At 42.7% G+C, this 11,926-nt stretch overlaps 1 protein-coding gene across 1 annotated transcript in view; it reads right to left on the bottom strand.

The window, feature by feature from the left end:
- Positions 1–243: 243 nt before the first annotated feature.
- Positions 244–11,926, bottom strand: part of KAZN (kazrin, periplakin interacting protein) — a 621,239-nt gene continuing 609,556 nt past the window's right edge. The window contains exons 13-14 of the mRNA XM_044668681.1: positions 1,604–1,721; positions 244–408 (exon numbers count right to left, since the gene is read on the bottom strand). Coding sequence (XP_044524616.1) covers positions 244–408; positions 1,604–1,721 — 283 coding nt within the window. The remainder of the gene's footprint in view (positions 409–1,603; positions 1,722–11,926) is intronic.

Genomic DNA, 11,926 nt, shown 5'->3' with positions numbered 1-11,926 from the left:
ATCCTCAAAGTTCCTCTTGGGAGCTCATTTCAGAAGCTTCCTAAAGTTGGTCAGTCTACAGATTGGCCATGTTTAGTCTGAGGAGTGTCCCTTGGTTACCAAGGTGACAGACATCTTGTCACTTAGTTCAAGGTTTCTATGTACACCCAAGAAGGGATATTGGGTTGGCTTTTCATAAGTTCCTTCCTTCCTCCTTTGATCTTTCTCCTTGGCCCATGAGTCTGATGGGAATAAGGCCATTTGCTACACATTGGTGACTTCAAGCCCACTGTAGTTTTCTAAACGACACTGATCTGGTCTATCTTGAGGGTCATCATCGAAGCAATCTTCATTTCTGAGAGAACCATAGTCATCATGGAAGTCAAGGTCTTTGCTGCTGAACCCTCTTCCAATCTTCCCTAGGGGTAACTGGGGGGGAAAAACCCATAATATTTAATGTTATTATTTTAATATTTTATTTTCTCACCTACATGTAATAACAATTTTCAACATGTTTTCTGAAATTATAAGACTCAAATTGTCTTCCTTTCTGTCTTTCCTTCCCCCTCCTGGAGATAGTAAGCAATTTGATTTGGGTTATACATGCATTATCATAGAAAACATACTTCTATATTGGTCATTGTTGTAAGAGAATATTCATATAAAATGAAAACTCCCAAATAAAAACATAAATAAAGTAAAATGAAAAATCATATGCTTTGATCTGCATTCCTTCTCCAACAAGAGTATCCAACTCTTTCTTTAGAGGTGGATACCAATCTTTGTCCCAAGTCCTTCCAAATTGTTCTGGATCATTGTTTTGTTGTCGAGAATAGTTTCCCAGTTGATCATCATACAACACTGCTATTACTGTGTATAATGTTCTCCTGGTTCTGCTTATTTTACTCTGCATCAGTCCATGTAGGTCTTTCTAGCTCTTTCTGAAATCATGTTGCTCTTTATTTCTTATAGCACAATGGTATTCCATCACCATCATATACCACAACTTATTTAGCCATTTGTTGATGGACTTTCCCTCAATCACTCAATTTCTTTGCCACCACAAAAAGAGTGGCCATAAATATTTTTGCACAAGTAGGTTCTTCTCCTTCCCCCTTTAAAAACCTCTTTGGGAATAGACCTAAAAACCATAATAAAATCATAAAATGTCATATTTGGAAGGGCCCATCAGATGTGGACTATTAGCAAGGAAGGGTCACAGAATACATCAAGTCAGAACTAGAGGTCTTCATAGACAGAATGTACGAGCTGGGAGAGGTCTTTGAACAAAGAATGTTAGTACTGGGAAGGTCTTTAAAACAGAGAATGTCCGACCTAGAAGAGACCTTAGTAGGGAATGTCAAAAATAAGAAACTGGGGAGGGAAGAGGAGCAAGAAGGGGAGCCACCTTTGAACAGATACTGTCTAATTTCAAAGGGACTTTAGGATATAGAACATGAGAGGATCAGGGAAACTTAAAACATGAAATGTCAGCCTTGGAAGAGCTTTTCCCAGTCTGAGAGAAATGATCTTCTTACTTTGGGAATAGGGCTCTTCCCATTGCCTGGTTTAAGACTACCAAAAAGAGGCTGGGAAATGGAGTCAGGGATTCCCAGAGTCTTACCCGGCCAGTCTTGTACTTGACACTGCTGTTGTTCTCCGAGTCCTTCCCCTGCCGAGTGACACTGGAAGATCTTCCAGGGGGGGTCCCAAACCTCTCAGCCTCTCGGATGCCTGTAGCACTGTGGGGGTGGGGGTAAGGGAGAGAGACGATTACCTTAATGAGTGATACAGTCAACTGCAGAACCCCAGCACCTGACCTATAGGAGATGGTTAAATACTTATGATTTGTAGGCAAAGCAAACTTTCTCATTGCTATTTTATAGATGTAGAACCTGAGGACCAGAGATATGAAGACGCTTCTTGGCCAAGAAGGAACAGAACTGAAATTAGAACCTGGAGCTTTGGATCCCATCATTCTCTTTACTACTAATACAGACCTATTTTATCACCATTGGTCACTCCTTGGACTACAGCACAGGACCATTGCCAGGGTCTTTAGAAACATTTAATCTGCTCTACTTGCAATCTCACCCTCCTTCTCTCCTAGCTGTGACCCTAGAGTTAGGGAAAAGGAGATCAGAGACTTAAGGACTTTGTTCAAAGGTTCACAGCACTCAAAGATGGAAAATATAGATGTGATGTGGAAAGGGGAGTATTTGAGACAGAATCTATGATCCTTTGCATCAGATTACTTTATTGGATAAACTCCTGTTACAAGCCCAGCTCTAAGAATAGGACATATAAACATTGATAGCCAAGGAGAAATTCCCAAGAGATTTTGGGCTGGGAAGACCTTGGAAGTCATTTATTCCAAAGCCCATATTTTATAGATGAGGCAAGAGATAAAAAGTAGATAAGTGATGTGTCTAAGGTTGCGCAGTTAGTCAGTCAATGAACATTTATCAAATGCTTCTTATGTGCCCAGGACAGTATTCATTACTGGGACAGCAGAACAGCGTTCAGTGGTTTCAGCCATGTCTGACACTTTGTGACCCCATTTGGGGTTTTCTTGGCAGAGATACTAGAGTGGTTTGCCAATTCCTCCTCCAGCTCATTTTATATTTATTATTATTTAAAAAAATTAGCCTTACCTTCCATCTTAGAATTGATACTGTGTATAAATTCCAAGGCAAAAGAGCAGTAAGGGCTAGGCAACGGAGGCTAAGTGACTTGCCCAGGGTCACATAGCTGGAAGTGTCTGAGGCCAGATTTGAACTCAGAAAGATGATTCTTTATGACTCCAGTCCCAATGTTCTATGCTTTATGGTACCAGTAAGAAGGTGCATCTCTGTGGTTATTAGAGGAAGATGAGAGGTTCAAAGAAGGTCCAAACAGGAGAGGACCTCAGAGGGCCATCTAATTCAACACTTCTGTTTTATAGGCCCAGAGAGGGAATGTGTTTTGCCCAATATGAAATGACTCACTAGCTCCTGCAATTAATCAGCCACATAGTTCAAATTAAACTCCTGTCCTAACTGCCTGGTGTTACAGTCATATCCTGAGAAATGTTGGATGTCACCTTGATTGACAAGGGAGGCAGTTGGAGAGATTGGAATGTTCCCAGATGCCGTGAGCCAGGGAAAACGTCAGTTGGCCTGGGAGGATAAATAACCCTAACAGCCACCTGGAGGGGTCTTTGGCTTTTGGTCTTTGGTCCTGGACTTGGATCTTTGGGTTTGGGTCCCTGGGTGGTGAAGGGAGGCTGGGAGGTCTATGAAGAAGAGGGCTGGTAGGATCTGAATATTTCCTGAAGACTGCAAGAGCTAGTACCTCACCAAACACTGATAGTGAGAAAGCTGAGAGAATAAATCACTAACACAGCTGCATCAAGAGCAGTCACCATTCTCTGGCTTGGTAGTGGCCAGGCTGGGCCAGAGGAGTTGTGAAGAACAAAGCTCCACCTTCTATTAAATCAATAGCCTCCAGTCCTAAATGTTAATTAGTTATAGATATTAGATTGACAGGGTCTCCAATCCCCAATCCTTATCCTGATTATCCTTTTCCTAATTATAGATTACAGATAAAGAGTGTTTAATAAGTACCTTCCTGAGTGGTCTTTATATCACAACCCTTGGGGAGGGAGCTAACGCAGTCAGATAACAAATGTGATCCAAGGCTAATCAGAGCCCTATGTTAATAATTTATCCAACCTCAGGTTGGACCAGAAAGGGTTACCCATCTACCTAACCTTTCGAGGTCCTCCCTGGGCAACTATTATTGAAAGGGGAGATTATAACAACTAGCAAGGGTGATTGGGGTTGGTGGTCCCCCATCATCTGCACCTAGGGAGAATACAGAGATACATCCACATCACTAGATATCTAGATCTCCTTAGGACCTCTTTCTTTATAACACTGGTCAGATGGACAGAAGCTCTGGGCAGTCATTTTTTTTAAACCTTCATCTTCCATCTTAGAATCAATACTAAGTGTTGATTCCAATGCAGAAGAGTGGTAAGGGCTAGAATTGGGGTTAAGTGATTTTTCCAAGGTCACATAGCAAGGAATTATGTGAGATTTGAACCCAGGACCTCCCATCTGTAAATTCACTGAGCCACCTAGGTACCCCAACCCCTACCTACTTCGAAGCCCTTTTCACCATCCCACACTGATTCTCTGCCAACAGTCTCTATAGTTCCTCGACAATGGCATCCTTGAACCCAATCCTAGAAAGAATCAAGTGGAAAGAATGTCCCAGGATCCTCTGGGAGGAGATTACTCCAATGGGCTCTGGCAGATACATGCAATCAGGTGCTTAGACTGACCACAGATGTGGACTAAGTAAGGGGAACCAAACTTCCTAGCATCTTCCAAAGCTTTGTAGTCACCTCCTTGATGCCACGATCCAATTTCTGGGGTAAAATTATTGCAGGGAGAGTTCAAATATGGGCACTGAGGCGACAACGCTGTCCAATTAATTGCTTCATAATTGCTTTTTAGAGCTAATTCATCAGGGCCAATAATAGGCTGCCAGCTCCTGGGGAAGAGGGTGGATGTGCTTTTTGTCTGTGCAGTGGCGGGGATCAGGCAATGAAGGTGAGCGATTGTTGTGGAGGTGGAATCCACAATGCCTGGTGACTGGCTGGTGATGAGAGCTGGGGGAGAGGAAGAGGGCTCTGGCATGTAGCGGGAGCTTAATAAGTACTTTAAAGTCCCTTATATAAAAAGGACTTAAGTGTTGTGACCCTTAGTTAAGGCTGTTGGATTTGGAAAAGATGAACCATGATTAGACAGAAAGGGAATAAGAGAAACAAAAGAAACAAACATTTATTAAGCACCTACTATGAGTCAGGCATTGCTCTAAGGCTTTACAATTATCTCATTTGATCCTCACAACAACCTCGGGAGGTGAGTGCTATTATTATCCCCATTTTACAGTTGAGGAAACTGAGGCAGTCAGAAGTTAACTGACATGCACAAGATCAAATAGCTAATAAGTATCTGAAGCCAGATTTGAACTGGGGTCTTCTTGACACCAGATCCAGAAAGAGGATATCATTCTCTTTCTTTTTTAAAAAAAATTATTTCTTCTTATTTACTCATTTGTTTTCTTTTAAACCATCACTTTCTGTCTTAGTATTTATTCTAAGACAGAAGAGTGGCAAGGGCTAGGTAGTTGGGGTTAAGTGACTTGCCCAGGGACACACAGCTAAAAAAATGTCTAAAGCCAGATTGGAACCTTGGTCCTTCCAATTCCAGGCTTGACTCTCTTTCCACTGTCCTACCTAGATGCCTTGGTAACATTTTCTTTCAAAAAGAAATGTATGGTGGGAAGCTAGGTGACTCAGTGGATTGAGAGCCAGACCTAGAGATGGAAGGTCGTGGGTTCAAATCTACTCTCAAATACCTCCTAGCTGTGTGATGCTGGGCAAGTCACTTAACCCCCATTGCCTAGCTCTTACCACTCTTCTGCCTTGGAACTAATACACAATATTGATTTTAAGGCATAAAGTAAGGGATTGGAAAAAAAGAGAGAGAGAAATATAATCAAGCATGAAAAAAGCCTTCCTTCTCCCTAATGGGTAATTATTGCAATTTAATAAAACTTGCTAGTTTTAAAACAGAAATGTTAAACACAGAGCCCTCTGGCTTTAGCTATAATGGAGTACCGCCAGAATCAGATTAGAATGTAATTGGTAATTTATTTAACAAACTAAACAAAAATATGATAAGACATAGTTAATATTACTTTGTGGTTTTCTAAGTTAATATGTGGCCCATACATATACATATGTATGGTTTAGGGAGATCCCTTCCATTTCTATTTGAGTTGGCCATCATTGCTTTAAGTGATTCAAATTATATTTCCCTGCCAGGATGGGAGTCCTGGTGAGAGAAAGTTAAGATGTTTTCTCCATTTTTAGGGTTTCTGAACCATAGAGAATGACAGTGGCAAAAGCAAAATGGAGTCTTATCGCCATATTATAGAGGTCAAGTTGACTTTGCTTCATAATGGATAAGTTCCCTCCCCACCCACCAATTGAGAATACTAACAAGAAAACTGGAAATTTTTGACAATAATGGAAAATTCTGTTGTTGCAATAATGTTCAAGAAGAAATCATTTGTTTCTAAGAGATATTCATTAATCTTGGTAGGGAAGAAAGAAGTCACAAAAGCAAAGAGAAGTCCTGGGGGATGAGAGGAAGGTGGCTGTGAGGGGGAGATAGAGACTAGGAGGGGAGATGGAGGCTGTAAAGGGAAGATGGAAGCTATAAAGGGGAGATGGAGACTGAAAAGGAGAGAATGAGCCTGTGGTAGGGAAGTGGAGGGTGTCAAGGGAAGAAGGAGATTATCAAGGGAAGAAGGTCATAAGGGAGAGATGGAGGCTGTAAAGGGAAGAAGGAGGTTGTAAAGGGGAGAAGGAGGCTGTGAGTGGATGTGGAGGCTGTGAGGGAAAGAAGGAAGCTGTGAAGGGATAGGAGAAGAGAAAAAGAATATGCACAATCCACTGGTCAGATATGTGTTAAACCATTTCATACCCTATTGCTGAGCAGCAAAGGCTAACTTATATAAGCCATTATGAAACAGAAATGAGCCTTTGCTGGCCAAGCAATGAGTAATGAAGGATGTATCAATAGGGAGAAAACAAGACACTTGGTGTTGCTGAGATGGCCACAACCTGGGAGTGGGTTTTAATTTCCCAGAAGACATGAAGGCTTCAGATGTGACCTCTGCTTCTGTAAGACTAAGTAAGGCTTCTTCCATTTAGGAGGCTTCCATGGAAGAAAGGCAAAGAAGTTTTATCAGTCACTTTGATAAATATGTTTGGTAGCTTAGCAGATGATGCAAAGCTGGAAACAATAGTTACTAGACTAGCAAAGTAAAGTTCCAAAAAGGCCTTGACAGGCTGGAGTGCCAAATTGAATTGCTCATCAAAGATTAAAAGAAAAAAAAAAAAGATAAATGTAAAGTTTTACACTTGGGTTCAAAAAATCAACTTCACAAGTATTGAATGGAGGAGGTATGGTTATACAGCAATTTGTATGAAAAAGATGTGGAGTTCTTAGTGGACAAAAATTCAATCTGAGTCAGTAATGTGATAGGGAGAGCCAAAAAAACCTAATGTGATCTTGGGCTTCATTATGAGAGGCAGAGCTATGAGGTTTAGAAAGTGACACTCCCTCAGCTCATTGCCCTGCTCAGGCCCCACCAGAAATATTGTGGTTAGTGCTAGGAACAATAGTTTAAGAACTTAAGACATTATTTAAATTGGAGACTATCTAGAGAGAAGTGACTGGGACAAAGGAGAGGTAATTGAATATGTGAATCAGTTGATAAAACTGGGGATATGGTGGAAGAATCAAGAACAAGAAATATCTGAATGATTTTCATGTGGAAAAGGGATTAGATTTGTCCTTTTTGAAAATCAAGAGACCCGGTTCTGGTCCTGGTCCAGCAATCAATGAGATCTGGAATGGATCACTTCATCTTCTGGAGTCTCCTTAGTATTTTTTCTTATTTAAATGAAAAAAATCAACCGGATGACTTTTTTTTTTAAGGGTTCTTCCTGGCTTTGCCATTTGAGGTTTTAAATTCCCTCCCAGCTCAGACATTCTGTATTCCAAGGGTCCTCCCAGTTCAGGCATTCTGTGTTCTGAGGTCCTCTTTAAATCTGACAGTTTATGTCCTAATGGAATTCCGTTTTAAGGTCCTTCTCAGTTCATTTATTATGTATTTTAATGTCTCTCCCAGCTCTGCTGTTCTATGCTTGAAGGTCCCTCTCAGTCCTCACATTCTGCAGTGTGGTAAGATCCTTCTCAGCTCCGATGTTTGATGTTCTTAGGCCACTCCCAGAGGCAATATTCTCTGTTCAAAGTTCCAAATCCGACATTTTCCACTCTCTGCAGGGTCAGCCCCAGAAGGCCTAGCCCGCAAGCTGCTTAATGAGAGTTCCTTTCAGGAATGCGATGCCTCAGAAATGTCAGCTGGATGTTTGACATGGAGGACTGACTCCTGAGAATGGGAGTTGGGGACGTGGGTATGGGTAGACCTTGAGAGAGGCGAGGAGGGAAGTATGGCGTGGACAGGGCACACGAGAGTGGCTGAATGAGTTTAATGAGGCTTTTCTGAATGAGTACCAGATGGCCAGCACCTGCTTACAAGGCTGAGAAAGAGCCAGGAGTTGACATTTCTGATAAAGCCGTAACAAAAGTATGGATTAGACTCGAACTTGAGATCTGGAAGACTAGAGCCACCTCAGGTGATAACATGGGTTTCCCCATGAAGCATTCTTTTTTTTTTTTTTAAACTCTTAACTTCTGCGTATTGGCTCCAAGGCAGAAGAGTGGTAAGGGTGGGCAATGGGGGTCACACAGCTGGGAAGTGTCTGAGGCCAGATTTGAAACCAGGACCTCCCATCTCTAGGCCTGGCTCTCAATCCACTGAGCTACCCAGTTGCCCCTCCCATGAATCATTCTTCTTGAGCACACAGGAAGCTTTCACACCTATCTTGAGAGTTTCCCTGGGGCCATCTTGGGTCGATTCTGCCATGCCCACAATCTACTTGCCAGCCCCTTCCAGAGGACGTGTTGGACATCATTGGATGGGCAATAATGACGGATACTCTTGTCATGATTTTAAGGGAAAAAAGTACTTCACACATATTGTTACATTAAATTATGTGAAATATTATCAATGATCTCATTTGATACTCACAGCACCTCTGTGATGTCAATGCTAGAATGATTTCTATTTCATAGATGAGGAAGATGAGGCTGAGAGAGGTTGTCTCTTGGGCATTTGGCTATTGTTAGAGGTGAGATTCCTCAGTTCTAAGGTAAGTTTTCTACTATATCACACTGATCTTAAAAAAAGTAAAGCCCTTATGTTCCATCTTAGAATCAATACTGTATATTGATTCCAAGGCAGAAGAACAGCTAGGCAATGGGAGTTAATTGACTTGCCCAAGGTACCAAAGCTAGGAAGAGTCCAAGGCTAGATTTGAACCCAGGATGTTCTATTTCTGGACCTGGCTTTCTACCCACTGAGTCACCTAGAAGGCCTCTCTTAATATACTATTTTTAAAAAACCCTTAACTTCTGTGTATTGGCTTATAGGTGGAAGAGTGGTAAGGGTGGGCAATGGGGGTCAAGTGACTTGCCCAGGGTCACACAGCTAAGAAGGGTCTGAGGCTGGATTTGAACCCAGGACCTCCTGTCTCTAGGCCTGGCTCTCAATCCACTGAGTTACCCAGCTGCCCCCTCCCTCTTAATGTACTATTAAGGCATCTAGTTCCTGGGGATGGAGAATGAGTTATTATTGCCTCTCAGAGCTTTTATTTTTGAAATAATCTGGGTGAATTAGACAGGGGCAGGATGGGAGTGGAGCAAAATAAAAGAGGGAGGGGAAAGGAATCTTCATTCATAGCCTCCTGGGACTCTTCTTCTCATGCTGATGGAAAACTGGAAGGGAGGGGTCCCCTAGACGATTCCCTTAAATATCTTAACCTCCAACCTCCAACCAGTCAGACAGTGTAGAGTTGGACTGGTTCACAAAGGGTCAAGATGGGAATGGCAGAAGATTGTAGCTATGGCCTGGGAGAAAACTGAGGGGTCCAGGTTTGGGAGCCAAGGTGGATGCCACTCAGTGGTCACATTCTTCATGGAGTTTGTGGTTTCAAAGTAGAGGGAGAAGTGGAAAGACCACAGATGGTGATCAGATAAAGGAATTTCAGAGTTCATAAATATGGAAGGGAGCATTTCTGTGTGAGGGTGAGGTGGGACGGAGGAAGAGGCCATGGGAAATGAGCAAGTTGAAGTCCTGGGAGATAAGCGTGTTTGAGGGAATATCAGGATGTTTGGCCATCTCACCGAACACAAGGGCAGAAGTTGAGGAGGACGCAAAGACTCTGTGAAGGGCACTGAACTCATTGAGGAAAGAAAGATTTTCCTAGAGTCTGGTAGACAAGAGATATGAGGATTTTGATTGAGTAATAGATAAGGACTGAGTGAGCTTCAAAAGAGGAGAGGGTACCGAGTCATGGTACCTGGAAATGGTGATGAGGAGCAAAGAGTATTCAAATTCCTCCACTTCCACCAGTGAGTTAGGGAATGAGCGAAGGTGTAGCCAGTGCTGGAAATGGGAGTCAGGGTGGCTGTGTCATCAGGAAGGAAATAGGACTGAGAGCCAAAAGATGAAAAGAATGGGAAAGGAAAAGATTTAAGATGAAAACAAGTAGGGGGCAGCTAGGTGGCTCATTGGATAGAGAGCAAAGACTAGAGATGGAAGGTTTTAGGTTCGAATCTGGCCTCAGACACTTCCTGGCTGTGTGACCCTGGGCAAGTCACTTAACCCCCATTGCCCAGCCCTTACCACTCTTCTGCCTTGGAACCAATACACAATTAAGGTTTTAAAAAAAGGATGAACACAAGTTTGTTTCCTGTGGAGCGGGCATCCCAGAGGGCACAGTGGAAGGGTAGCTTTAATGTGTGAAGTGGCAGGACCAGGTGGGTGGTTAGAGATTGAAGGGGATAGGAAGAAAGGGGAACATTAGGCGATGGAGAACAGGATTTGTATAATGACACCAAAAGATTCAGGATCACGGGGATGGGCAGGGTTGGAGTTTGTTAATCATTTTCCAAGGAGTTCAGCAGATTTTTTTTTAAATATCACTAAATTTTCTGCCTCAGGATGATGTCCTTTATGGGTTTTAGGCAGCTCAGTCAAAGGTACCAGAAGGGAGAAATGGGAGGATCCTTACTACTATACAGGAGCCTGCAGGGTTCTTAGAACATAGAAATTCAGAACTGGAAGGGACCTGAAAAGATAGGATGTCAAAATGGCAGCTCTATGTGTCTTGGGACACATTCTCTCAGGAAACCTAAGACCCAGGTCCTTCCAGCAACACTAAGAGAAAAGAACTGGTTTAAGGGTCTGACAATCAAATATGGACTCAAATGCAGAAATAGAAGGGATTAATTGCTTTGACCCCCACAAAGATAGGCAGGGCAGAGTCCAAAGATTTGGGTTAATATAAACTCCTTAGACTTCACCAGTGGTCTCACCACACATGGCTGAGGCTCACAGCCTCTCCAGGTATTCATTTAGCTCGGGGGTATGTACCTGCAGAGATTACGTTTGTAATTCATTAGTGACACATGAGGGTCTGTGACCCTGACACACAGCTGACGTTTGTTCTCCTGCTTTGGCACAGTGTTACCTGGTACATTGCTATGAACGGTGCTCAGACAAATGGGATATACCCTGGAGAGTCAAAGGAGAAAAGGAATGTTATGCTTTTCCAAAGAAAGGCAGTGTTGTGGAAAGAACACCGATCTGGGAGTAAGGAGACAGAGCTTCATCTCTACTACAAAATCATATGACCCTGGGCAAGTAATTTATTTCCCTGGGCCTCAGTTTCCCCACCTGCAAAATGAGGGAATTGAGCCATATATTATTTAAAGACCCTCCCAGCTCTGACATTCTCTGTTCTAACCTTCCTCCAAGCTCTGACATTCTCTGTTCTAAGCTTCTTCCCAGCTCTGACATTTTGTATTCTATCGCCCCTCTCAGTTTTGATATTCTGGATTCTAAGATCTCTCTCAGCTCTGACATTCTGGGTCCTAAGGCCCCTTAGGCCAGCTCAGAAATTCTGTGTTCTAAGGTTCTTCCTAGCTCTGATACTCCATTTTCTAAGGTCCCTCTCAGCTCTGACATTTTGGGCCCTAAGGCTCCATTCTAGCTCTGACACTTTGTGTTCTAAGCTTCCTCCTACCTTTGGCATACTGTGTTCTAACAGTTGTCCTAACTCTGACATTCTCTGTTCTAAGATCTCTCCCAGTTCTAACATTCTCTGTTCTAAGGTCTCTCCCAGCTCTGACATTCTCTGTTCTAAGGTCTCTCCCAGCTCTGACATTCTCTGTTCTAAGGTCTCTCCCAGCTCTGA

This window comes from Gracilinanus agilis, chromosome 3 (genome assembly GCF_016433145.1).
Source record: "Gracilinanus agilis isolate LMUSP501 chromosome 3, AgileGrace, whole genome shotgun sequence".
Taxonomy (NCBI): domain Eukaryota; kingdom Metazoa; phylum Chordata; class Mammalia; order Didelphimorphia; family Didelphidae; genus Gracilinanus; species Gracilinanus agilis.
Note: the sequence above shows the minus strand (reverse complement) of the source record. Positions and strands in the feature narration are given on the sequence as shown.